The sequence below is a fragment of the Grampus griseus genome (assembly GCF_964374135.1).
Source record: "Grampus griseus genome assembly, chromosome: 3".
NCBI lineage: Eukaryota > Metazoa > Chordata > Mammalia > Artiodactyla > Delphinidae > Grampus > Grampus griseus.
In genome coordinates this window covers 104,874,757-104,901,438 of record NC_139019.1, presented here as the reverse complement: position 1 = coordinate 104,901,438, position 26,682 = coordinate 104,874,757, and the positions used below count along the sequence as shown (strand labels likewise).

General features: G+C 37.5%; 1 protein-coding gene and 1 long non-coding RNA gene across 3 annotated transcripts in view; one reads left to right on the top strand and one right to left on the bottom strand.

Moving 5' to 3' along the window:
- LOC309820174 overlaps positions 1–15,642 on the top strand; it is a 36,330-nt gene extending 20,688 nt beyond the window's left edge. The window contains exons 2-3 of the long non-coding RNA XR_014296491.1: positions 14,182–14,349; positions 15,596–15,642. This is a non-coding gene — a long non-coding RNA (uncharacterized lncRNA). The remainder of the gene's footprint in view (positions 1–14,181; positions 14,350–15,595) is intronic.
- PRRC1 (proline rich coiled-coil 1) overlaps positions 3,430–26,682 on the bottom strand; it is a 43,572-nt gene continuing 20,319 nt past the window's right edge. For both annotated transcript variants that reach the window (XM_082650766.1, XM_082650767.1), the window contains 3 exons: positions 26,475–26,578; positions 19,323–19,425; positions 3,430–6,378 (listed from right to left, as the gene is read on the bottom strand). In XM_082650766.1, the coding sequence (XP_082506892.1) occupies positions 6,169–6,378; positions 19,323–19,425; positions 26,475–26,578 (417 nt within the window). In that variant the 3' untranslated portion in view covers positions 3,430–6,168. The remainder of the gene's footprint in view (positions 6,379–19,322; positions 19,426–26,474; positions 26,579–26,682) is intronic.

Genomic DNA, 26,682 nt, shown 5'->3' with positions numbered 1-26,682 from the left:
TGTGTGGGCTTAATTGCTCCGCGGCATGTGGGATCTTCCCAGACCAGGGGTCAAACCCATGTCCTCTGCATTGGCAGGCGGATTCTTAGCCACTGCACCACCAGGGAAGCCCTGGATTGTTTTTAGTGGTTTTCATGTCTTTGTTGAACTTATTTGTTCATGCATTGTTTTCCTAACTTGGTTTAGCTGTCTGTGTGTTTTTGTAGTTCACTGAACTGCTTTGAGGGTTAATTTGAATTATTTGTCTGATTGTTCCTAGATCTTCATTTCTTTAGGGTTAACTTTTGGATCTGTATTAGTTTCCTTTGGTGGTGTCATGTTTACCTCCTTTTATGTGATCCTTGATTCCTTACATTAGAATCTGTGCATTTGAGTAAGCGGTCCTCTGTTCCAGACTTTACAGGTTCCCACTGTCAGAGAAAAGTTAATCACCGGTCAGCTCAGTCTGGGCTGCTGGGCATGTCTGCTGGTGATATTCTTGGGCAGGTGGTGCTTGCTATCTTGGTATATTTTTGGGTGTGACCGCTGCCAAGTTCTGAGGTTCAAGGGGTGGGTGCCACTGGCTGAAAACAGTTGCATAAAACTGCTGGCTTGATTCTCTGCTCAAGTGAGGCTAGAGGATGGGCTCTGCAGTTACCTGAGTTCTCTGGTCAGGCTTACTAGGCAGTCAGGATTGTGTACTATACACAGCAAAGGTGGACCTATGAATTAGCTTCCCTGCTCCGGCAGGATAGCAGGACTGATCTCAGGGCCTGCACAGCTTGTTTTCCGGAGACCCGAATCAGGTGACTATGTACTGAATTCCCTGGTCAGGTGGGGCCAATGGTTTTATTCTGCAAAAACCATGGGATGTGCTGTGTCAAGCTCTACAGCAAGCATGGCTGTTGGATGGGCTCTACAGCTTCCGTGTGCTCTAGTTAGGTTCCCTATGGGTAGGCTGAAGGCTGTATTCAGGAATTGGTGGGGCTGCAAATGTTCCCCTGTTGGGGCACAGTGGGAGACCCAACCGCAAGGCCAGTAAGGCTCTTTGCGGTCTTGACTCAAGTCATCCTGTGCCCCAAGTTCTCTGGCTGAACAGGGCCACTGGATTGCTCTACAGACTATCAACTCTGCCTACTGATCCTCTACTTGTGCTGCTGGGCTGTGCAGCTTCCAGGCATTCATGCCAGCCTTTCTGGTTAGGCAGGGCCAAGAGCTACACCCAACCTGCCAGCTGGCCTGTGGCTAAGCCCCCCTGCCTGGATTGGGGCAGAACAGGTTCCACAACTACTGAGGCTCTTCATTTGAGGGCCTGAATCAGATAGACATGTACCTGCCAAGTTCCTGGTCACATTGCTCCACTGACTTGGTTCTGCAGATAAGCAAAGCTGCTCTTGGCACTTGGGCACTGCAGGTATGAACTCAATCTCTCAAGATCTGAATGCTGGTGATTTTAAGCCTCTCCGCCTTCTCCATCACAGTCAGATTCCCAGTGGTCAACCCCTGAAGATTCTCCTGCACCCTCCATTGGAGACCAGAATAGCAGCTCCCACAAAGCAACCCACAGTGCTGGGTGTCACCTGGCCTCTTTTTTTTCCACGACAGGCTCACAGCAAGGTGCTGCTCCAGCCTGCTGGGGGGAGGGGGGCGGGGGGGGGGACAGTGCAGTCAGTGTGTATCCACTCCTCTTAACCATCTAATGTGGTCTGTCTTGGTCTCTGTGGCACTGGGAGATGCTTAAGCCTCATCTCCATGGCCTGGAATTCCCTCAGTGGCAGCTTGTCCATGAATAGTTGTTAGCTGGCCTTCTTGTGAGAGGGAGCAAAGTCAGGAACAACCTATGTTGCTACCTTGGTGACATCACTCTCTCTAAAATACCTTAGTATATGCAGAATGAGTCAGGATTTGTATTACAGCAGTGGTTTTCAAAGTGTGGTCCCTGAAGCAGCCATAAGTATTTTTACAGTATTTAAAAACGTATGTGGTCAGTACCTTGCTTGAAAACTAGCTTAACAATAATGACATCTCTGGCTTTTATCCTAAAAATACTAGAAGGTAAACCTAGTTTATGGTTTCTCAATTTTGGGAGTTAGAATAACCAGTTATCACAAATATATTTTCATACCAGCAGCAAAGCCAAAGCAGCCCTCTCACACTAAAATGAAAAGCAAGGCATAAAATAGTTTCCCTTGAACATAATATTGTAAAATTAAAAGTATACTAGGGCAAAGTCCTCATGCCACTATTTGAATTCAGTTAAATTCAAAAAATAATTATAAGTGATTTACCCATAACTTCCTGAAGCAAATATTCAGGACGTTTCGGAAGAGAATATGGTTTACCAAGTTACACATTCCATTTGACTTCTATCTCTGTAACTTGTTTGCTGGGATGATCCTGGATAAGCAGCTTAATCTGATTTGGTTATGTCATCTATAAAAATAAGTGCCTACTCCATTGCCTAACTAACAATAGGTACTTATCACATAAATGTTAGCTTCTCTTCCCTTTCTTACTGCTTTAAATCCTTAAAATGAGTTCACTTTATGGATAGTTCCAAAGATTTCCTTCATCCTTAAATTTTTTAATTTCCTTGATAATGACCTTTTCCAATTTTGTTTCTGTTGCCATTTTTTCCCCTCTTCCAGTTAATTCTGAAACAAAGTATAAATTTAACAGGGCTTTTCCTGAGCCCTAAACTGCGTTTTTCTTGTCTATTGAAAACTATTAATAGTTTGTCTTTTGGCAAATAAATCCCCAAATCAATATCCTACTGTCTTTTGGCATGTATCCCTTCCCCCACCAAAACAAAAGAGAAATCCCTCGTCTGGAGATCATAGGCTCAGGATAGCAAAGAGTAATGAGTAAATATATATATATATATATATATATATATATATATATATATATTTTTTTTTTTTTTTTACAAGAAAAGATACTCCTGCAGGTCAAGGGTAAATTAAACTCCCCACTGGAGAGGTTTCCTTATGAACACAGGCCTTAACTTCCTGCCTATTACTGCCAATGTATCCTCTCCCCCAAATATTCTGAGTTCTTTAACCTTGAAGTTAAACTCTGGTACACAGTCGACCCTTGAACAACACAGGTTTGCACTGTGCAGGTCCACTTATACACAGATTGTTTTTCAATAAATAAACAGAACAGTATTACATAATCAGTGGTTCGATGATCTCTGATGTGGAATTATGGATATGGAGGGCTAACTGTAAAGTTGTACGTGGACTTGAGACTGTACAGAGGGTCAGCTCCCCTAAACCCTCATTGTTCAAGGGTCAACTGTATTTGAATGGTACAGTTCCACTTGAAAGATGATGTTTGAAGCTGCTATTACATAATTCTTGGCATCCAGTAGCCAGTTGCGACAAAAAGGAATATGGGTCCTTCTAATATAATATGAATATGATTAGCATTAAAAAAAATCACTTGGGATATAAGTCGAGGTATTTTTTATTTATGACATATGTACATACGTACAAAATTGGCTTTATCCAATACATCATCCTGCATAGTATCTTAAAAAACAATACCATATTCTGGGAGTAAAAATCTAAGTTTCTTAATTTATGTATAACCTAACATCTTTTAGAACACAGAATATTACCAATTTGGCTTCACAGAACACAAATTCCTGTTTACAATTTTTTCTAGCCAAGGAACAAAATAAATTCAACAACATCTTAAATTAATTTAGCTGACCCTGAGTATATTACTAATTTGCATAACTTGAATTAATGTATATAATACACTTTCATCTGTACTGTTATCTACTTATATTTATCATACTTCCATTTTGTCTATATCCATTCATCTCAATTTTCTACCTCATTAATCCTTGAGAGAAAGAACAAAGAATGGGGAAGTAATAATAAGAAATTCAGAGGAGAAAACTACAGGTATTAGCTCAAACTTTTCCACCCAGAAGTCTGGGGCCCAGCTCTAAGTCCAGGGTTACCTGATAAACTTAATAACAAGACGATATTGATCTGAGTACCTTCTGTCAATTGAGGCTGATGTAAAATTACTCTTCCTGCATTTCTTCCTGTTCTCTTTCACAACACTTAATTAAAAAGTATACAAACTGAGCTTCCCTGGTGGTGCAGTGGCTGAGAGTCTGCCTGCTGACGCAGGGGACACGGGTTCGTGCCCCGGTCTGGGAGGATCCCACGTGCCACGGAGCAGCTGGGCCCGTGGGCCATGGCCGCTGAGGCTTGCGCATCCGGAGCCTGTGCTCCGCAACGGGAGAGGCCACAGAGGTGAGGGGCCCGCGTACCGCCAAAAAAAAAAAAAAGTATACAACTTATCAAATTCAGTAAGTAGTTCTGGGAGCACTTCAAAAGAAAAGAAAACACAAACATGACCAAAATAGTAGTGGCAAAAAACTGTGTTAAAGATAGGTTGTCCCAAGATGCTTGAGGGTAAAACTCCCCAGCTCAACTCTCCCAAAAAATGCTAGTGCAAGAATTATAAGGAAACAAGCAAGAAAAGGACAGGGCAGCTGGATGATTGGTGAAGGCAGCCGTGGCCTTAGGTTGATGACCAGCATATCTCATACAAAATACCAACAGTAAAAGACCTCCTGGCTCACGCTGCCCTGGTGTGTGAGAGGTAATGAGTTACTTTTCTTGCCCCTTGTACAAGAGGGAAATCCAAGAATGAAAAAGTAAACAAGAGGCTGGGAAAGTTGACTGTGGAGTCAGTCATGCACTGATGCCTACATCTCTCTTCTTTCTCTCATTACTTTTAATGACACAGAAGACTGAATGACAACTATACAGTGCATAGAAATTAACACATAACACAGATGGAAAATTAGTACTTAATCTTCTCATCCTCAGGTAAAAAAAATAGAAATCAAACAAGTACTTGAAATATTAATACAAAGCAAACATTACATGAAATGACAGCACAGGATAACAGCTTCAATACCTTAAAAGATTTTATAAGATTGTGCTGATTCTTTTACATCTAAAGAATTATATAGAAGAGTAAATAAAAATTAAATTATGTTTATATAAGAAACTATCTTCAAAAAGTTATTTGAACTTTCATATATAGAGTTCAAAAGTATATGATGAACTATTTTTGATTTGTATAAATCCCAAAATGGTAAAATATATTATCTGGGGGAAAAAGAAGCTTTCATTAAATACAAACATAATGGACTAAATAAACCAGGTTCACTATAAAATAGTTTCTTGGAAAACTTCCATAAAAAGTAAAGGCAGAATGGCACGAAGTTAGAAAAGCTGTGTTTAAGGCAAACTAAATAAGTAACCTTAAAGTAAGTCATATGATCCCATAAACAAGAAAGTAATTTCCTCTCAAAAATTTCTCTATTACAGTTAGAGAAATGAATTAAAGCAGAAATAATGGCTGTTGTCAGAGTTACTTGGAAGCACTGAATACCATTATGCAAAAAAACCCAAATGCTTCTAATTTAAATATGCTTGACTCACTTGCCCCTTAGTTGTCATAGAGCAATGAAAAAAATAAAATGCATTATCCCAGTGTTCATCGTACAGTATGAATGTGAAATGCTGAAACATTAAAAAAAAAAAAGAATTTTTCAGGCTATGTGTATAACATGATAACCAAAAAGAAAATGATCGATTCTGTTATTCTGGCCTATGTTAAAAATATGCATAGACAAGTGCACCATCTCCCTACAAGTAGGTGTGTTAGAGTCTCTTGTTGAGCACACGGCTTAGCATCAGACCTGTGATCACATGGACACACGAAAAGCTTCCAAGATGGACAGGGAAGAGATTAATCATGAATTAAAAGAAACAATGCTTTTAAACAGTGTTCAGTAAACATGTTCTTTAGTCAACTATTTCTTAAAAAACAAAATAATCAAGTACATATCATTAAGTTAAATATCTTAGCACATGAATTTGCACCTTATAAATCTGGTGTATCAAACTGTCCTATAAAAATATTTATATATTTTTTGAGAACTATGGTACGTGCAATTATATAATCAGAAAAAGGATCTGTTTCTTTTCATCTACTGGAATGACACCATGCCTTTCTAAGAAAAAAACTGCAGCCCACAGGAAAATGATCAAAACAGCTGGACTGACTGAAGTTGTCCAGTTTAAGAAGGGACTGTCTCTTCTCCACCAGCAGCTCAAAGTTAGCAAGTGTCAGTATCCCAGGCCAGCCTTCTCACATGGTCCCGGGGGACAGGCGCTGTTTATACATGCCTGCTACTGCTTTGGCTGCACTGTAGATCATCTGCCGACGAGACATGCCAGTGAAAGTCATATGCCAATCAGTCCGGCTGACATTGAGTAAGCTCTTCTCCAGGACTTCGCCCACTGTCACCAAAAGGCCCGACCACCTCAGACTGTAGTCCTGGGGAGTTAGACTTTGAGCCTAAGGAAAAAAGAAATCGATATTTTAATACATTAAAAAACATCACTGGAAGTAGTTATGTCATAAGTGACATTTCAAAGTCTCTCAGGTTACTTCTCATAGAGATTATGACAGACCCTGAGAAACACGGCTATGCTGCCAAATGTATGAAGTTACAAGGCTACAAAAAAAACACAAAACAATATTGCACGCATGGACTTGATTTACAATGTCCACACTAAGCTCATTTTGTTGTTTAAATACAATCTAAGTCTTAAAGCTAATGACTCTATCTAACAGAGCTCAGTGTCAGAGGGCCTAAGTGTCAGTTCTATATTCAGTGTCACTTTAGGTTAATAAGATTAGTGCTAAAATAGAAATGTTATTTTATCTTTTTACAGTAATAAAATTCCTTACAATTACAAGAAAGAGAGAGAATACTGCATATATTAAGGCTTCAACCCTATCAGAAAAGAATTGTTAAATTAATCTGCAGAAGAGTATTCCTGGAAACTTCATTTATGTGTGAATAAGTTAGTACCAATATATATCAAATAACATCCAGTCCAGGAGAGAGCATCAACCACTGTTACATCACTTGTACTTGACCCAGCCTACATCTGCTCCATGGCAATCATTTATTCACCTACACAGGAATGAAAAAATAAACCCACTGCCTGATATCCAAGAATGATAGTTTTTTGGCTTTAGGGTGGTAAGTATAGTCCAGAGGAGTATACCCATATGTAGAAAGGATCCATGCAGTGATTCCCAAATGTGCTATATATTACAATCGCCTGAGATGCATTTTTTTTTTTTTTTTTAACAAAACCACTTTTCATGCTCCACCTAAGGCCAATGAATTGGAAACTCACAGATGGTTCCAAGAGAAAGAGCACAATACTTATAAAATAGTTTCTGAGAAATTTTGCTGGGGAGCCTGCTCTGTCTTCACTTCCACAGGGTACACTGCACTATCAGTATTCTACTATGTTTTAAAGAGAGATAGTAGATAAACCACTATGGTCCTCAGAACTGTGTTTCTCAAGTGCGATGTGCACATGAAGCATCTGGGGAGCTTCTAAAGTTGCAGATCCTAATCCCATAGCCTTAGGTTAGGGCCCAAGAGTACTTTTTTTTTAAGACTAAATGGGCAATGCACAAATCCTTTTTTTCCACTTTTGAGATAAAACTGACATATATCACTATTTAAGTTTAAGATGTACACCACAATGGCTTCACTTACATTTATTGTGAAATGATTACCATGATAATCACCCCATATTTAGATACAATAAAAAGAAGCAAAAAAAAAAAACCTTTTTCTTTATGACAAGACCTCTTAAGATCTACTCTCTTAACAACTTTCATATAGCATACAATAGCGTTAACTACAGTCACCATCCTATACATCATATCCTCAGTACTTATTTCTCCCGTAACTGGAAGTCTGTACCTTATGACCACCTTTCTCCTACCACCCTTCCTCAAGCGTGCATTTTTAACAAGTTCCCAGGTGATGATTATGATGCTAGGCCTAGGATCATACTTTTGAGGATCAAAATACTTGACATTATCAGCTAACATCTAGAAACTGGGTTTTTAATTGGGGGAGGAGGGATCATTTACATTTGTTTAACCAGCATAAACTGTATAAAAATTTTTCCTGATTTTCACTAATATATTGATATATGCTGATTATAATCCCCTTAAGGGCTGATTTCTAGTCTCTTAAATTCTCTTTAAAAATTTCAACTACAAGGGAACATAGAATTGAACATCTTGCAGTGGATAAAACAAGAAACAGCGTAGAACTGAAGAGCAAGGACAAGAGGAAGGAATCTCAATACCTATACTTTTGTATCTCAACTTTGTACCTTGTGAAAGAAATGAAATGACAGCAGAAATGGCAAAACAAAAAGCAAACGACACTCTTTGAATACCACTGTTCACAGTTAACCACATTAAGAGCCTGTGTGTACTTTTCCAGGCCTTTTTGTCCTATTCATTTATATACATTTTAAAGTATATATGGGTATATGTGTGTGTGTATATATATGGATACTACATGCAGTTTATTTTCACTTAGCAATGTCACAGACAAATTTGAATATTAGTATATATAGTTTTATTAGTATATATACTTTTGATGCTTTGTTCCTTGAGCATAATGTCTGTTTCTTTCCAATATATATTTTTAAAACAGAATAAAAATTGTCCTTGCAGTGATCAGACATCTAGCAAAAGAGTCACCAACATTTTCTGAAAAGGGTCACGTAGTAAATATCTTAGGCTTTGTGGGCCAGACAGTCTCTATAGCAACTACTCAATTCTCCTGCTGTAGCAAAAAAGCAGCTGTAAACAGTATGTAAACAAACGGGCCCAGGTATGTTCTTTACAAAAAAACACTTCTTTACAAAAACAGGGGTCAGGCCAGATTTGGCTGTAAGACTTTTTTCTTTTTTTTTTTTTTGTGCTAGTCCCTGATTTCAAGCAATGTAAGAATGACAGTGACAGAAGCAGCCTTACAATTACAAGGTTCCTAATGTTTTACCATTAGATCTGATTTTTGCTTTGACTTTCCAGTATACACATACCCTTCTAATCCTAATTAGCTAAGAGTTATTAGCACGGTTGTAATTTCTTTTTTTTTTCTTTTTAATTTTTATTGGAGTGTAATTGATTTACAATGTTGTGTTAGTTTCAGGTGTACAGTGAAGTCAATCAGTTATACATGTATCCACTCTTTTTTAGATTCCTTTCCATTATAGGCCATTAGAGAGTACTGAATAGAGTTCCCTGTGGTATACAGTAGGTTCTTATTAGTTATCTATTTCATATATAGTAGTGTTTATATGTCAATCCCAATCTCCCAATTTATCCCTTCCCCCCTAGCCCCCCCTTGGTAACCATAAGTTTGTTTTCTACATCTGTGACTCTGTTTCTGTTGTAAGTATGTTCATTTGTACCCTTTTTGTATATTCCACATATAAGCTATATCATATGATATTTTTCTTTCTCTGTCTTACTTAGTATGACAATCTCTAGGTCCATCCATGTTGCTGCAAATGGCATTATTTTGATCTTTTTTATGGCTGCATAATATTCCATCGTACATGTACCACATCTTCTTTATCCATTCATCTATCAATGGACATTTAGGTTGCTTCCATGTCCTGGCTATTATAAATAGTGCTGTAATGAACATTGAGGTGCATGTATCTTTTCAAATTATGGTTTGCTTCCGGATATATGCCCAAGAGTGGATTGCTGGATCATATATTAACTCTATTTTTAGTTTTTTAAGGAACCTCAACACTATTCTCCATGTGGCTGTACTAATTTACATTCCCACCAACAGTGTAGGAGGGTTCCCTTTTCTCCACACCCTCTCCAGCATTTATTATTTGCAGACTTTTTGATGATGGCCATTCTGACTGGTGTGAGGTGGATCCTCACTGTAGTTTTGATTTGCATCTCTCTAATGATTAATGATGTTGGGCATCTATTCATGTGCTTTTTACCCATCTGTATGTCTTCTTTGGAGAAATGTCTATTTGGGTCTTCTGCCCATTTTTTTTTTTGGGGGGTTGTTTGTTTGTTTTTTATATTGAGCTGCATGAGCTGTCTGTATATTTTGGAGATTAATCTCTTGTTTGTCGCTTCCTTTGCAAATATTTTCTCCCATTCTATGGGCTGTCTATTCATTTTGTTTATGGTTTCCTTTGCTGTGCAAAAGCTTTTAAGTTTACTTAGGTCCCATTTGTTTAGTTTTGTTTTTATTTTCATTACTCTAGGAGGTGGATCCAAAAAGATATTGCTGCAACTTATGTCAAAGAGTGTTCTGCCTATGTTTTCTTTTAAGAGTTCTATAGTACCCAGTCTTACATTTAGCTCTTTAATCATTTTGAGTTTATTTTTGTTAGAGAATGTTCTAATTTCATTCTTTTATATGTAGCTGTCTAGTTTTTCCAGCACCACTTATTGAAGAGACTATCTTTTCTCCATTGTATAGTCTTGACTCTTTTTTTTTTTACATCTTTATTGGAGTATAATTGCTTTACAATGGTGTGTTAGTTTCTGCTTTATAACAGTGAATCAGCTATACATAAACATATATCACCATATCTCTTCCCTCTTACAACTCCCTCCCTCCCACCCTCCCTATCCCACCCCTCTAGGTGGTCACAAAGCACTGAGCTGATCTCCCTGTGCCATGCAGCTGCTTCCCACTAGCTGTCGGTTTTACATTTGGTAGTGTACATATGTCCATGCCACTCTCTCACTTTGTCAGCTGCTTCATTTACAAATACCTTCTCGCATTCTGAGGGCTGTCTATTCATTTTGTTTATGGTTTCCTTTGCTGTGCAAAAGCTTTTAAGTTTAATTAGGTCCCATTTGTTTATTTTTTATTTTATTTCCATTACTCTAGGAGGTGGATTGAAAAAGATCTTGCTGTGATTTATGTCAAAGAGTGTTCTGCCTGTTTTCCTCTAAGAGTTTTATAGTATACGGTCTTACATTTAGGTCTTTAATCCATTTTGAGTTTATTTTTGTGTATGGTGTTAGAGAATGTTCTAATTTCATTCTTTTACATGTAGCTGTCCAGTTTTCCCAGCACCACTTACTGAAGAGACTGTCTTCTCCATTGTATATCCTTGCCTCCTTTGTCATAGATTAGTTGACCATAGGTGCATGGGTTTATCTCTGGGCTTTCTATCCTGTTCCATTGATCTATATTCCTGTTTTTGTGCCAGTACCATACTGTCTTGATTACTGTAGCTTTCTAGTATAGTCTGAAGTCAGACAGCCTGATTCCCAGCTCCGTTTTTCTTTCTCGAGGTTGCTTTGGCTATTTGGGGTCTTTTGTGTTTCCACACAAATTGTAAATTTTTTTGTTCTAATTCTGTGAAAAATGCCATTGGTAATTTGATAGGGATTGCACTGAATCTGTAGATTGCTTTGTATAGTATAGTCATTTTCACAATATTGATTCTTCCAATCCAAGAACATGGTATATCTCTCCACCTGGTCGTGTAATCTTTGATTTCTTTCTTCAGTATCTTACAGTTTTCTGAGTACAGGTCTTTTACCTCATTAGGTAGGTTTATTCCTAGGTATTTTATTCTTTTTGATGCGATGGTAAATGGGGTTGTTTCCTTAATTTCTCTTTCTGACCTTTCATTGTTAGTGTATAGGGATACAAGAGATTTCTGTGTATTAATTTTGTATCCTGCATCTTTACCAAATTCATTGATTAGCTCTAGTAGTTTTCTGGTAGCATCTTTAGGATTTTCTATGTATAGTATCATGTCATCTGCAAACAGTGACAGTTTTACTTCTTCTCTTCCAATTTGGATTCCTTTGGATTCCTCTTATTTCTTTTACTTCTCTGATTGCTGTGGCTAGGACTTCCAAAACTATGTTGAATAACAGTCGTGAGAATGGACATCCTTGTCTTGTTCCTGATCTTAGAGGAAATGCTTTCAGTTTTTCACCGTTGAGAACAGTGTTTGCTGTGGGTTTGTTGTATATGGCCTTTATTATGTTGAGGTAGGTTCCCTCTATGCCCACTTTCTGGAGTTTTTATCATAAGCAGGTGTTAAATTTTGTCAAAAGCTTTTTCTGCATCTATTGAGATGATCATATGTTTTTTATTCTTCAGCTTGTTAATGTGGTGTATCACACTGATTTGTGGAAATTGAAAAAACCTTGCATCCCTGGATAAATCCCACTTGATCATGGTGTATGATCCTTTTAATGTGTTGTTTGATTCTGTTTCCTAGTATTTTGTTTAGGATATTTGTGTCTATGTTCATCACTGATATCGGCCTGTAATTTTCTTTTTTTTGTGATAACTTTGTCTGGTTTTGGTAGCAGGGTGATGGTGACCTTGTAGAATGAGCTTAGGAGTGTTCTTTCCTCTGCAATTTTTTGGAAGAGTTTCAGAAGGGTAGGTGTCAACTCTTCTCTGAATGTTTGATAGAATTCACCTGTGAAGCCATCTGGTCCTGGCCTTTTGTTTGCTGTTAGATTTTCAATCACAGTTTCAACTTCAGTACTTGTGAGTCATATTTTCTATTTCTTCCTGGTTCAGTCTTGGAAGGCTATACCTTTCTTATCTGTCCATTTTTTCTAGGTTGTCCATTTTATTGGCATATAGTTGCTTGTAGTAGTCTCTTATGATCCTCTGTATTTCTGTAGCATCTGTTGTAACTTCTTTTTCATTTCTAATTTTATTGATTTGCACCCTCCCCTTTTTTTCTTGATGAGTCTGGCTAAAGATTTATCAATTTTGTTTATCTTTTCAAAGAACCAGCTTTTAGTTTCATTGATCTTTTCTATTTTTTCTTCATCTCTATTTTATTGGGTTGGCCAAAAAGTTCTTTCAGTTTTAAGTAAAAATAAGACACAGTTTTTCATTTTCACCAAGAATTTTATTGAACAATGTATTTACTAACCGAATGAACTTTTTGGCCAACCCAATACTTATTTTTGCTCTGATCTTTATGATTTATTTCCTTTTGCTAATTTAGGGTTTTTTTTTTTTTGGTTGTTCTTCTTTCTCTAGTTGCCCAACAAGGTGGAAATTTTAAAAAGTTATGAAGACATAGGTGAATAAAGTAATTTTGATTGGGATGAAACAGAGGAAACAGGAGATTCACAGAACTTATCCCAGCAGGGTGGAAATCTTCAGATGGCCATTAAGAAACAGGATGAATAAAACAGACATAGGTGGGATTAAAACAGGTTTTAACACAGCACTACCAAAGGTTGAGTGGGACTCCCTGCTGGTTCCCCAACACTGAAGGGCCCCAAATAAGTCTGCTCTATTTATCCTAGTTAGGAGAAATTTTAAAAGTCTGAAGGTAGAAATGACAATCAATTGGGGCAGTGACTAGGCAGATTAATCAAGATAAAGACTGACAAATGGGCCAAAACCCCTTGGCTCAATCCCTAGCTGGGGACCCAAAGACTTTTGTACAAGAGTGAGTAAAATGGTCAGGAGTGGAGAAGAGAAGTTTCCCTTGAGCTGTGTTACCAAAGTCCACTAGTGAAGGCCTGATGTGTGCTACAATTAGACTGAAAGAAAGTAAAAATGTAATGGTTGATAGGATTATGAAAGTTGACACTTCCCCTACCTAGTATTACAAAACCAAAACCCACTGATGAAGTCTCAATGGGGGCTACAGTGAGGAACATAAGTGATGATGGAATTACAGTATAAGTTTGTAGGAGACTTGGTGTGTTTGAACTGGTTTCATGTGAAGTGATGGTGTTTTTTTTCACCTGATTATATTTTGGGGATGGACACTGTATCTCACTGGGGAACGTTTCCCTTATCTAGTATTGTAAAACAGAAGGGATGGAAAGCCACCCTTCAAGCATTATTAACTGGACATGCTCTATGGAACCAGTAAGATTGTCTGAGCCTGCAGTGTGGAATAGAAGTTGGAGTGCTGGTAGGGACAAAACTCTCTGCGCCACAGCCCTATGTGGAACGTAGACTGAGGCTTATGGCAAAAATCTGTGAGTGCCTCCCAGCAATGACTACTTGAACTTCGAACTACAGAATTTCCATTTGAGGCATGTTTACTACCTAGCCACTGGACATTATTAATTGAAGCTACTCATATGACTAAAGGGCATAAAATGATACTGAAATGTGAAATACCCAAAATGTCTGGGATGATGGAGAAACACCCTAATAGGGATGGCAGTGCCCGGAAGAGTTCCACCATAATGGAAACGGTTTATACAGGAACATGCTGTCTGGGGAATACAGGGAGGAGACTAACAAGCTCGGTGTCTCTTTTCCTCTAGGACAGATTTTGGAGTCACCCGAGAAGCTGCCGGAACCGACTGCCATGTAGACAGTGCCCTATGAACAGCTCTTAACTGACCAACCAAGAGCTGCTTGGTTTATGGGTAGCAGTTCCAAGGTGGATGGATAACATACTATTTGGAAGTCCACTGCTCTGACTGAGGAAGGTAAAAACAAATCAGACAGGCAAGGCTGAACTGCATGCTGTTTTCCCAGCAGTGATGAAAGAATTGAACAGTGATATAATCTCCTATCTTCTGGTTTTTCCTGAGTCATGGGCAGTGGTCAATGGCCTGGCCATATGGTCAGGCAGGAGGGCAATGGAAACCTGGCCTATTAGAAGGATGCCCATATGGGACACACAACCCTGTGGAAATCACTGTGGGAACTAGAGGGATGCATTAAACTAGAACATGTTGATGCCCATCAGAAGAACTCCTTTCCAGGCTTGGAAGGTGAATGGAATCAACAATCAGATATCCCCCTGCTCTCTCTCAAGACGGCCACCTGGGTTCATGAAGTGAGTGAATATGGGGTTAGTGCAGCAATGCAGAGATGGGCTGAATCTAGACCCATTCTTCTTGTACACTCTGAGTCACAAAATGCCAATAAAAACTGTTCTGTCGACCAGCAAAAAAGACAGAGACTGCAGATGGCTATGTGGCAGATTTCCTGTTAGGAAGGCCCTGAACATAGCAAGTTAGTTGGTAGCCCTGGGGGACTACAAACGGTTCTTTACAGGTAGAGACAGTGACTCTAGGTGGGGCTTTTCTTACCCAGTGGTAGAGGCAAATGCTCAGTTACAGTTTCTGGTTCAGCACTCTTGTTGTTGTTGTTGTTAACACCTTTATTGTAACTATGTTTTTAATCTTTGTTACAACTCCTAAGGGCCTTTAGGGCAAGATGTGCCTTCACTCCATCTGAAAAAATGGGGCTAACAGTGATTGCTGCTATATGGGCTGGTGGTAAAGACAGCCCACCTGTTCTGCACCTATGTAACCTTAACTTATCTGAATAGAAGTGGATGAGGGGGAGGCATCTGCTAGCCTAGTATTGCTGTCTGTAATCAGCAATTGCTGATTAGCAAGATCAGCACAGTTGCAGCACTAGACCAGCACAGTTGCTGAACCTAATGTCCCTTCCAAAGGTGGAGAAGTTTGGATATGAATGGAGAAAAGGGAAAAAAAAAAAAAGGCACAGAGCAAGAGATGATACCATCTCTTAGCTCTATTATACTACATGCCTGAAAGGGTGAAGCCATATACTGTATCTCTGACACCCCTCCTGCTGTTTTTTTAAATTGAAGTATAGTTGGTTTACAATGTTGGGTTAGTTTCAGGTATACAGCAAAATGATTCATTTATACATATGTATGTACAGATCTATTCTTTTTCGGATTCTTTTTCATTATAGACTACTACGAGATATTGAATACTGTATAGCACAGGAAACTGTAAGTCCTTGTTATCTACTTTTTATATAGTAGTGTGTATTCGTTAACCCCAAACTCCTGATTTATCTCCTTGCCCCACGCCACCACTATCCCCTTTGGTAACCAAAAGTTTGCTTTCTAAGTCTCTGAGTCTATTTCTGTTTTCTAAATAAGTTCATTTGTACCATTTTTTTTTTACATATAAGTGATATGTATTTTTCCTTCTCTGTCTGACTTACTTAGTATGATAATCTCTAGATCCATCCATGTTGCTGCAAAATGACATTATTTCATTCTTTTTAATGGCTGAGCAATATTCCATTGTATATATGTACACATCTTCTTTATCCAGTCATCTGTTGATGAACACTTAGGTTGATTCCATGTCTTGGCAATTGTAAATAGTGCTGCTGTGAACATAGGGGTGTACGTATCTTTTCAAATTAGAGTTTTTGCCTCTTCTAGGTATATGCCCAGGAGTTGGATTGCAGGATCATATGATAGCTCTATTTTTAGTTTTTTTAATGGACCCTCTATACTGTTCTCCATACATTCCCACCAACAGTGCAGGAGGATTCCCTTTTCTCCACACCCTCTCCAGCATTTATTATTTGTACACTTCTTGATGATGGCCATTCTGACTGGTGGGAGGTGATAACCTCATTGTGGTTTTGATTTGCATTTCTCTAATAATTATTGATGTTGAACATCTTTTCATGTGCCTGTTGGTCATCTGTATGTCTTCTTTGAAGAAAAGTCTCTGGGTCTTCTGCCCATTTTTTGATTGGGTTGTTTTTTTGTGGTAGAGTTTTATGAGCTGTTTGTATATTTTGGAGATTAATCCCTGTTGGTTGCTTCCTTTGCAAATATTTTCTCCCATTCTGCAGGTTGTCTTTTCATTTTGTTCATGGTTTCCTTTGCTGTGCAAAAGCTTTTAAGGTTTAATTAGGTCCCATTTGTTTATTTTTGCTTTTATTTCCATTACTGTGGGAGACGTATCCAAAAAATATTGCTGTGATTTATGTCAGAGTCTTCTGCCTATGTGTTCCTCTAAGAGTTTTATAGTATCCAGTGTTACATTTAGGTCTTTAATCCACGTTTGAGTTTATTTTTGTACATGATGTTAGAGAATGTTCTAATTTCATTCTTTTACATGTAGCTGTCTACTTTTTCCAGCACCACTTATTGAAGAGACTATCTTTTCTCCACTGTATATCCTTATCTCCCTTGCTGTAGATAAACCGACACACCTGAGGTCAATTAATTTCCAGACTTTCTATCCTGTTACATTAAATCTGTGTATTTTGTGCCAGTACCATACTGTTTTTGATGACTGTAGCTTTGTGGCATAGTCTGAAGTCAGGGAGTGTGATTCCTCCAGCTTCATTCTTCTTAAGATTGTTTTGGCTATTAGGGGTCTTGTGTCTGTAGATTGCCTTAGGTAGTATGGTCATTTTAACAATATTGATTCTTCTATCCAAAACCATGGTATCTTTCCATTTGTTTGTGTCATCTTCAATTTCTTCATTCAGTCTTAAACAGTTTTTGGAGTACAGGTCTTTTGCCTCCTTACATAGGTTGATCCCTAGGTATGTTATTCATTTTGATGTGAATGGTAAATGGGATTGCTTCATTAATTTCTTCCTTAATTTCTCTTTCTGAGAACTTAAGAAAACAATTTTCCACTCCTGCTTTTGAAACCTGCAAACCCATGTGCCCTCATGCTGGGAGACTTTCTCATGATATGACAATGTACTAAATAGTTATTAATGACAAACTGGGATGCCAGGTATCATTTAACATTTATGGCTGTTTTACTATAAGGGATACATGTTCAAAGACCAGGGAGTGGATTGTGATATTCTGATTTATAAAATATAAAGGACAGGGTTTAGACAGTTCCTTGGTTGGTGAAGGTGTGGAGATTTGGAGAGAGTGGAGCACTAGGAGAGGGTATGGAAGCTCCACCTCCTTTCTCCATAGCTTGCCCTATGCATCTCTTCCATCTGGCTGCTGCTGACTTATATCCTTTTATAATAAACCTGTGATCTAGGGTGAAGTGGGTTTCCTGAATTCTGTGAGCTACTCTAGCAAATGAGAATCTCTGATTTCCTCTGACATACAGCCAGTCAGTCAGAAGTTCAGGTAACAACCTGGACTTGTGATTGATAGGTGTCTGGAAAGGAGGGGTGCAGGCAGTCTTGTCAGACTGAGCCCTTAACCTGTGGGATAGGTGTCAGAATTGAGTTGAATTATAGGATATCCATAGGATATCCAGCTGTTCCTAAGAACTGCTAGGTGGCATGGGGAAAACTACCCCCCCCACACTTTAATGTTCTAATAAATACATTTCAAACTTTTATTAGTTTTACTGTTTACTTAAGTGATACTGACTGTATTATAATTTATTTTTTCGTTAGGTTACAAGCTAGTCTCACAGAATAAAATGGAAAACTTTCTACCTCTATGCACGAGAATCACGTATTCTTTGAATACCTTGTAGACCTCACAACACCATTAAAACTCAGTGATTTTTTTGGAGCTAGATGAAACTCTTGCATCAAAAGGCTTCACTAAGATAATTAGGTTAAATCATATGAAACTGCCAAAATGTGACTGGTTTTGATCAACCTAATGGTTATAAACTGCCATTGTTGATTCAAGAATATTTTCCTAGAAAATCAACCATTTTCTGTAATTTTTCTAAATTATTGTATAATAGTGTACAATCTTTTAATCACCTTCACATTGGAGTGAGTTTAATAGTACCATGTATAAAAATGTCTTCAACTTCTGAAGAGAAAACTTCTGAAGAGAAATTTTGGTAAAATTATGGTGTAAGTAAAGGTTCAATAAACTTAAAAATTCCAAGCATAAATTCTTATTCCCCATCTAACCTGTACACCCCTAAGAAGGCCACAGGTTGCTTTCAGGGGCTCTGTAAACATGTGAGCCAAATTTATATGTGAGTGCATACATCATACATGCATGCTTTTGGGGGAGAACCCAGTAGCTTTAGCAAATTCTCCAATACCTAAAGTCCCAAATAACTTTAGAGAGTTTTGAAATGACATTTAACAAGGTACATACATAAAAATGTGATGGAAATTAAATGGAAGACAGGAAAAATACCATTTCAGAGTACAAAGATTCCAATGTAAACAAACTTATATTCTATTTCATTTAAGGATTAAAAGTACATAAAAATATAGAAGGAATGAAAACCCTTTTATATTAATGCTAACATTCTTCTGGAAACTACGTTTTCAACAAACTGAAAAGACATGTGACTTTCATCCAAGGTTTGTAAACTTCTAAATGTGTTTCTACATGTTTTTAGAGCTGAACAAACTAAAGAGGAAAATGAGGACAATAGAGTAACAGCAGAAAATAAAATGTGAGATAAAGGAGAGTTAATGAAAGGTGAACACAAATTTTTTTTCCAATCACAAGGTAGTGAACACAATCATAAAAAGAGGGAAAACAATGAGAAAAAGAGCATTAACCATGTAATGGCTTACCTTGACAAAGACCGCTGGAAAACGAAAGTAGGGAGGTACTAAAACAACATGGAAGGAATAGAAAATTGAAAAGCAAAGAGAAAAGGCTAAAAGGAACAAGTGAAGCAAAACAATGAAAAATCTTATTTTGAAAACAGTATTTCAGGTTTCTCTGAAGCATAATGAAAAAGAAAAGGATAAAACTAACCTGTTGTACAAATTCCAAGGGTACTGGTGTGGCTTGTGTAAATGCTTCTAGATGAATACCATGCACAGGGTCTTCAACTATCAGACAGCCAATGTCAAACCATCTGCAACAGAATGTATGAGTTTCACATTGTGTATGTGCTAAATGAGTTATGGTGAATAGATAAAGTACTAACATTCCGATAAAACATTACCAGATTGACTAGAAAAACATTTCCTTGAAATTTTCAATAGGACAATCTATAAAACAACATATAAAATTACCCTGTTGGCTTAATTCAGAGAAGGAAAAACAACAAAGAAAAAATAATTGAAATTACTCATGGAAAGTTCCTTTTCTTGCTAAGATTTGGAGAAAAGAATGGCAATTAGGGGTGCTCAAATATGCAACAGATAAATCTACTCATTTGAAAATGCAAATAACATCGTAATTAAAAATGTCACTTGCTAAAATATGGGAAAATTTATATTACCAACTCTATAATATATAGGCAAGTTGCAAAGTTACTATAAAAATAAACTCATTCAGGAAATAACAAATCCTCTCCTCATTCCTGATAATTCCTTCTAATCACACTTTCTGAATTGTTCACAACGAATCAGTGTGAAAACAGCCTCATGAAATCAAGAAAACTTTCTTCAATTTAAAGATACACGTAAAAAGTGATAGTTATAAACTGACTTAGGTGAGGTCATCTGTAATATCACTAGCATTTTAACTAGCCAGAATCAGGAAATCATGAGTTTAAATAAGATACAGAGCAAGAAAATTTTAAAATATACAGATTAAAGTGCGATGAAATACAATATGATTAGGAAACTTATTTACATATTCAAAGAAACAACAAAACAATATGTAGAATAACTTTGAGTGTTTATAATGTCTGTAGTATTCACATCCTAAAATTTTCCTTTAAATTAAGAACCTTAGTTATTTTATTTATTATATGAATCATTATTTTAAATAATTTATTTGGTATATGATGAATCAGTGTTTTATTTTATATGATTTGTGTATTATGCAGATGGCAGAGAATAACTGTAGTGACTAAGCTTCCAGGCACAGCACGGACGTCCTGAAAAGCAGCAACCCTGAAGGTACGAGCAGTCTCCCCTACAATGCCGGTGATCACACGAGAAAAACTCCCCTTCCTCTCCAAACTACTGTCACACTCCCGAGTGTGTCAACCTGGATATCCCATCCTTCTCAACTCAAATCTAAACTGCCGTCACTGTCAAGCCCACCGAGACCTCTTCCATTTCCCTGACTAGTGCTATTGGCTGAGGAAACGCTGTCTTCTCTCTCCTTCCTCCTGTCCTTCCACCCCACTCCCACTCCCCACCCAGCAGGAGGAAAAGTGGTGCTCTCCACTGTTCACACTCAAGGACAATTGCTAAAGAATGCTCTCCTTCTCCACACCCTCTCCATGCGGTTGGGGAAATAAGACAGACTCGATTAGACTTAAAAAAGGCTTAAGAATGGTGGTTCCAAGACATTTAGATTTCATGTAGCAGGAAAAAAATCAAAATAGCACCTGAGGAGCTGACACAGGTATGCCAATTTGTATTTTATCAAAGAAAGACCATCCACTACCACCAGTCACTTCACAGAAGGACATTTTAACCCATTTCACACATAACCCTTGGTTTTAGAACTTGATAGGTTAATCTCAGAATAAGGACAATTCATGTTCACACAGGTTATTTTTCCATTTTGGTATAAAACATGCTAATTTCCCTCATGTAGCATGAACTGATGCAAAGTTTATCACAAATAGCTAGGTCTATACTGGCTTTACTATTAGGAGGCAAACACCAATGGTCTTTTCTTGACTCAGTTATAAGCATGTATTTTCCTGACTATCTTCTGTCCATTTATTTTTCATGGGAACACCACAGAGAGAAGTAGCCAAAGCAAACGATCAAGTGTTTGTTTTGCGTCATGGGTTTGCTGTTTGTTCTCATGTCCTTCCTCTAGTCCCCTTCTGTATCTTAATATTACAGCCTTTTCACCCTCTCCTCCTTAAACCATACTGGAAACCATCCACAGACTTCCTAATACCAATTACTATTCCTAATCTTCCTTATTTGCTAGTCTTCTGCTCAAAAAAAGGTAGGAAAAATAGCACATCTAGGTATGATGGAGCAGTTGATGGCAGACCAGTGCTCCCAATGAAAAGCTGGATGAGTATACAAGTCATACCTAATGGCATCCAAGAGCTGTAGAAGCAAGGAAGACAAAATGGAGTAACATTCTGGACAGGGACAACCTTTCAAAGGTATGCTGAAGACTTTCAGCTGACCCTGAGCACAACCCAGCCTGGACTCAGGTCAGTCTATCTAAAGTGCACCAAACTACCCCGTCCACACACCTCACTACTCTGTTTATTAGAGGGAAGAGTGAACCTTCTCAAAATTACCTCAAGACTCTCGAGTTTCTTATAAACAATGCCTGGCTTTCAAAGATTATGAGGCATCCACAAAGACAGCACCTTATTGTCACACCAAAAGGAGGCTAAAAGAGGCCCACGCACTGGATTCAGTAGACAAAGATCTTAAAATGAATATGACTCATATTCAAGGAAAGAGAGAGGTAAAGATAGTCGAAATAGAAAATACAGGTATTCAATAGTAAATTAAATCTATTTTTTTAAAAAAAATCAATGTATGGGCTACACAGCAGAAGAATCAGAGTGAGGAAGTAGGGGAAAGAGGGGACTGACCAAATGAGAACTCTGAGGCACAGTCAGAAGGTGAACAAGCATGTAATTATAGTCCTAGAAAGAGAAGAGAGAAAATGGGCCAGAAGCCAATTCTGAAGATCCAATGGCCAAGAACTTTCCAAAACTGATGAAAGACATAAAATCCAATGAAAGAAAGAATCAAGCTCAGGGAATCCACAAAAATTCAATACCTAAGCAAACACACACCCCTGTACCTACCATACAAAACTGCAAAAATAAAATGACAGAAAAAATCCTAAATGCAGCTAAACAATACATTCTCTTCACAGAAACAAGCTGGATAGCTGCTGTAACAGAAATGATGGAAGCCAGAAAACAGTACAACAGCATCTTTAAAGTACTGAAAGAAAAGATCTGCCAATCCATACTTCTACATCCAGAAAAAAACACCCTGTGAAAATAAAGGTGCTTTAAAGGCACTTTCAGACAAAAGCTGAGAGAACTCCTGGCTAAAGTCTTCCATCACAATGTATATGTACCAAAGGATGCTCTTGAGGCAGAATGACAATGATCCCAGACAGAAAAACCAAAAATGCAGGAAAGAATTCAGAGAATAAATATAAGTGAATAGAGTGTACAGAACTATACTAATATCTTAGGAGTTTAAAATATGTACACAATTAAGATACTTAATACTGCAAAAGATGAAGGGGGTAAATGGTATTGAAAGTAGTTCAGTATTATCAAAGTCATAATTTTTATTAAAACATAATACATGGAAAAAGGCACAATGGAATCTCTAAGGTAGCCCTTAAATGAATATTTCAGTTTCCCCCTCTGTTAACCTTTTAATAGTCATCATCACTGGATGGTTGCTTGGTGCTTACATAGAAAGTTCAAACTTCCCAACCTAGCAATCAAAGCTCTTCAAGCTACTTTCTGATTTCCTATCCAACAGTGTTCAGCCAAGCTGATAAAATCACTGACCCCTGAATACATCTTAATCATCTGCACACTTCTCCTCCATGCAGAACGTCCTAGCTATTCTTTTCTACTTAACCAAATTTTACCTACTCTTCAAAATTCAGCTCAAGTCCCAATCATTCACGGATCTTATCTGACACCATCTCCACATCAAGTTAATCCCATTGAAAATGTACATAGCATTTTATGTACAGCCCACGTGCAGCAACGAAGACCCAATGCAGCCAAGAATTTAAAAAATAAAAAAATATGTTCCTCTACTGACAGGTGTTTGGTGATACCTATCAGTGTGAAAAGATATTTAAAAAAAAAAAAGATGAATTATGTTGCTGGAGGGTTTTTCCAAACTAAATAGATGAGAGGTAGTGTTCAACAGAACTCAAACCTAGTGACTGCCTCCAGGCCCTCTTGCCATACCTTCCATTACTCTGAATGACTGTGTAAATGATTGTTACTGGAGGTCAACATCCAAGCCAATAACTAAATCACTGTATCATATGTAATTGATTATTAACACAATCTTAGCATGCAGGGAACACAATGTCCATTTTATAATTAAAAAGGAGAAACGAGCAGAAAGGTGAGCTGAGCTACACAGGTCACATAGCTAGTTAGATGACAGAGCTAGACCGGAACGTAATTTTCTCTCTGGTTCTAAAATAGGATACATTTTTTTACTAGATGTTCAGTGTAAGCAATCATATTTTGCTCCTAAGAGAAACATAATAAGCCTCTTACTGAACCATTATACGCCAACAAACTGGACAACCTAGAAATGCATGAATTCCTAAAAACACACAACCTGAATCAAAAGAAACAGAAAATCTTAACAAACGGATCACTTGTAAGGAGACCAAATCAGTAATCAAAAACCTCCCAACACACAAAAGTCCAGAACCAGATGGTATCACTGGTGAATTCTACCAAAGATTTAGAGAAGAATTAATACCAATCTTTCTCAAACTCTTCCAAAAAATAGAAGATGAGACACACTTCCAAACTCATTTTACAAGGCCAGCATTGCCCTGATACCAAACCCAGATACCAAACCCAGACAAGGACACTACACAGAAGAAAATTAAAGGCCCAATATCCCTGAAAAACAGAGATGTAAAAATCCTCAGTGAAATACTAGCAAACCAGATTCTACAATGCATTAAAAGGATCTATACCATAATCAAGTGGGCCAGGGATGCAAGGATGGTTCAGAATGTGCCAATAAATCAATGTGCTACACCACATTAACAAAATGAAAGATAAAATCATACGATCATGTCAACAGAGCTATAAAAAGTATTGGACAAAATTCGACATCCATTAATGACAAAAACTCTCAACAGAGTGGATACAGAAGGAACATACCTCAACATAATCAAAGTCATCTATGGCAAGCCCATAGCTAATATACTCAACAGTGAAAAGCTAAAAAGCTTTTACCTCTAAGATCAAGACAAGAATGCCCACTCTTCCCACTTTTATTCAGCATGGTATTGGAAGTCCTAGTCAGAGTAATTAGGCAACAAAAAAAATGCATCCAAATCAGAAAGGAAGAAGTAAAACTGTCACTATTTGCACATGACATATTATATATAGAAAAACCTAAAGCTACCACCAAAAAACTGTTAAAACTAGTAAATTCAGTAAAGTTGCAGGATACAAATTCAATACCCCAAAATTTGTTGTATTTCTATACACTAATAGCAAACTATCAGAAGAAAAAAATTTTAAATACCATTTACAATTAGATCAAAAAGAATAAAATAGTTAGGAATATATTTAACCAAGCAGGTGAAAGTTGTCTACTCTGAAAACTGTAAGACATTGATGAAAGAAACTAAAGAAGACACAAATAAATGGAAATATATTCCATGCCCATGGACTAGCAGAATGAACATTGTTAAAATGCTCCTATTACCCAAAGGAAGCTACAGACTCAATGCAATCCCTATCAAAATTCCAGTATTTTCCACAGAAATAGAACAAACAATCCTAAAATTTGTATGCAACCACAAGACCCTGAATAGCCAAAGCAAATCTTGAGAAAGCAGAGCAAAGCTGGAGGCAATATGCTCCCTGATGTCAAATTATAATACGTAGCAACAGTAATCAAAACAGTATGGTACTTGCATAAAAAACAAAAATATAGATCAATGCAATAGAGCCCAGAAATAAACCCATGCATTTATGGCCAATTAGTTTATGACAAAACAGCCAGGAATATACCATAGGGAAAGGACAGTCTCTTCAATAAATGGTGTTGAGAAAACTGGACCACAATTTCACACCAGAGATAAAAATTAATCAAAATGGATTAAATACTTGAGCATAGCATCTGAAACCATAAAAAACTAGAAGAAAACATAGGCAGTAAGCTCCTTGATATCTGTTGTGGCAATGATGTTTTCTGGGTTTGACACCGAAAGCAAATGCAACAAAATCAAAAACAAGTGGGACTACATAAAACTAAAAAGTTTCTGCACAGCAAAGGAAACTATCAACAAAATGAAAAGGAAACCTACCAAATGACAGACAATACCTGCAAATCATATATCTGATATGGGGCTAATATCCAAAATATATAAAGAACTCATACTAATCAACAGCAAAAACCAAACAATCCAATAAAAAAATGAGGAGAAGATCTGATTAGCCTCCTTTTCCAAAGAAGACATACAGATGGCCATACGTGAAAAGGTGCTCAACATCACTAATCCTCCAGGGAAATGCTAATCAAAACCACAATAAGATAACACCTCACACTGTTAGAATGGCTATTATCAAAAAACAAGAAATAAGTGTTCACAAAGAGGTGGAGAAAAGGGAACCCTTGTGCACTGTTGGTGGGACTGTAAATTGGTACAACCACTATGGAAAACAGTATGGAGGTTCCTCACAAACTGAACTACCAAATAATCCATAAAGTTCACTTCTGGGTATTTATCCAAAGGAAACGAAAATACTAACTCAACAAGACATATGCATCCCCCTGTTCACTACAGCATTATTTCTAACAACCGAGGCATGGAAGCAACTTAAATGTCTGCTGATGATAAAGAAAATGTGATTTATACACACACTCACACATAAATATGTACGTATATATACAATGAAATATTATTCCATTGAAAAGGAAGGAAAACCTTGCCATTTGCAGCAACGTGTATGGACACTGAAGTCATTAAGCTAACCGAAGTAAGTCAAATAGAGAAAGACAAATACTGTATGATCTCACATGTGGGGGGAAAAGCAAACTCACAGATACAAAGGAGAGATTGGTGGATGCAGAGGCAGGGGTGGGAGGGGGAGTAAAATGGATAAAGGGGATTAAAAGGTACAAACTTCCAGTTGACATGAGAATATAATGTACAGCATGGTGACTATAGTTAATAATACTTTTTGTACATTTGAAAGCTGCTAAGAGAATAGATTTTGTCTTGTAAGTTTTCTAAAAAAATTATAACTATGTTAAAAAAAAATCCTCTTACTTGTCAGGAAGCAATTCTGCAATGAAGTTTTCTACTGACACAGCAGTCTGTTTTTCATGGATCACTCCAGTTCGACGCAAGCTATCTATCCGTTCCTGGGCACCCTGAAACAGTGTACATTAGAAACTATTTTAAATTATTCGGTTTTAAACATACTAATTTATGACTGTATAAGTAATATGCATATACATTTATACACAAACACATA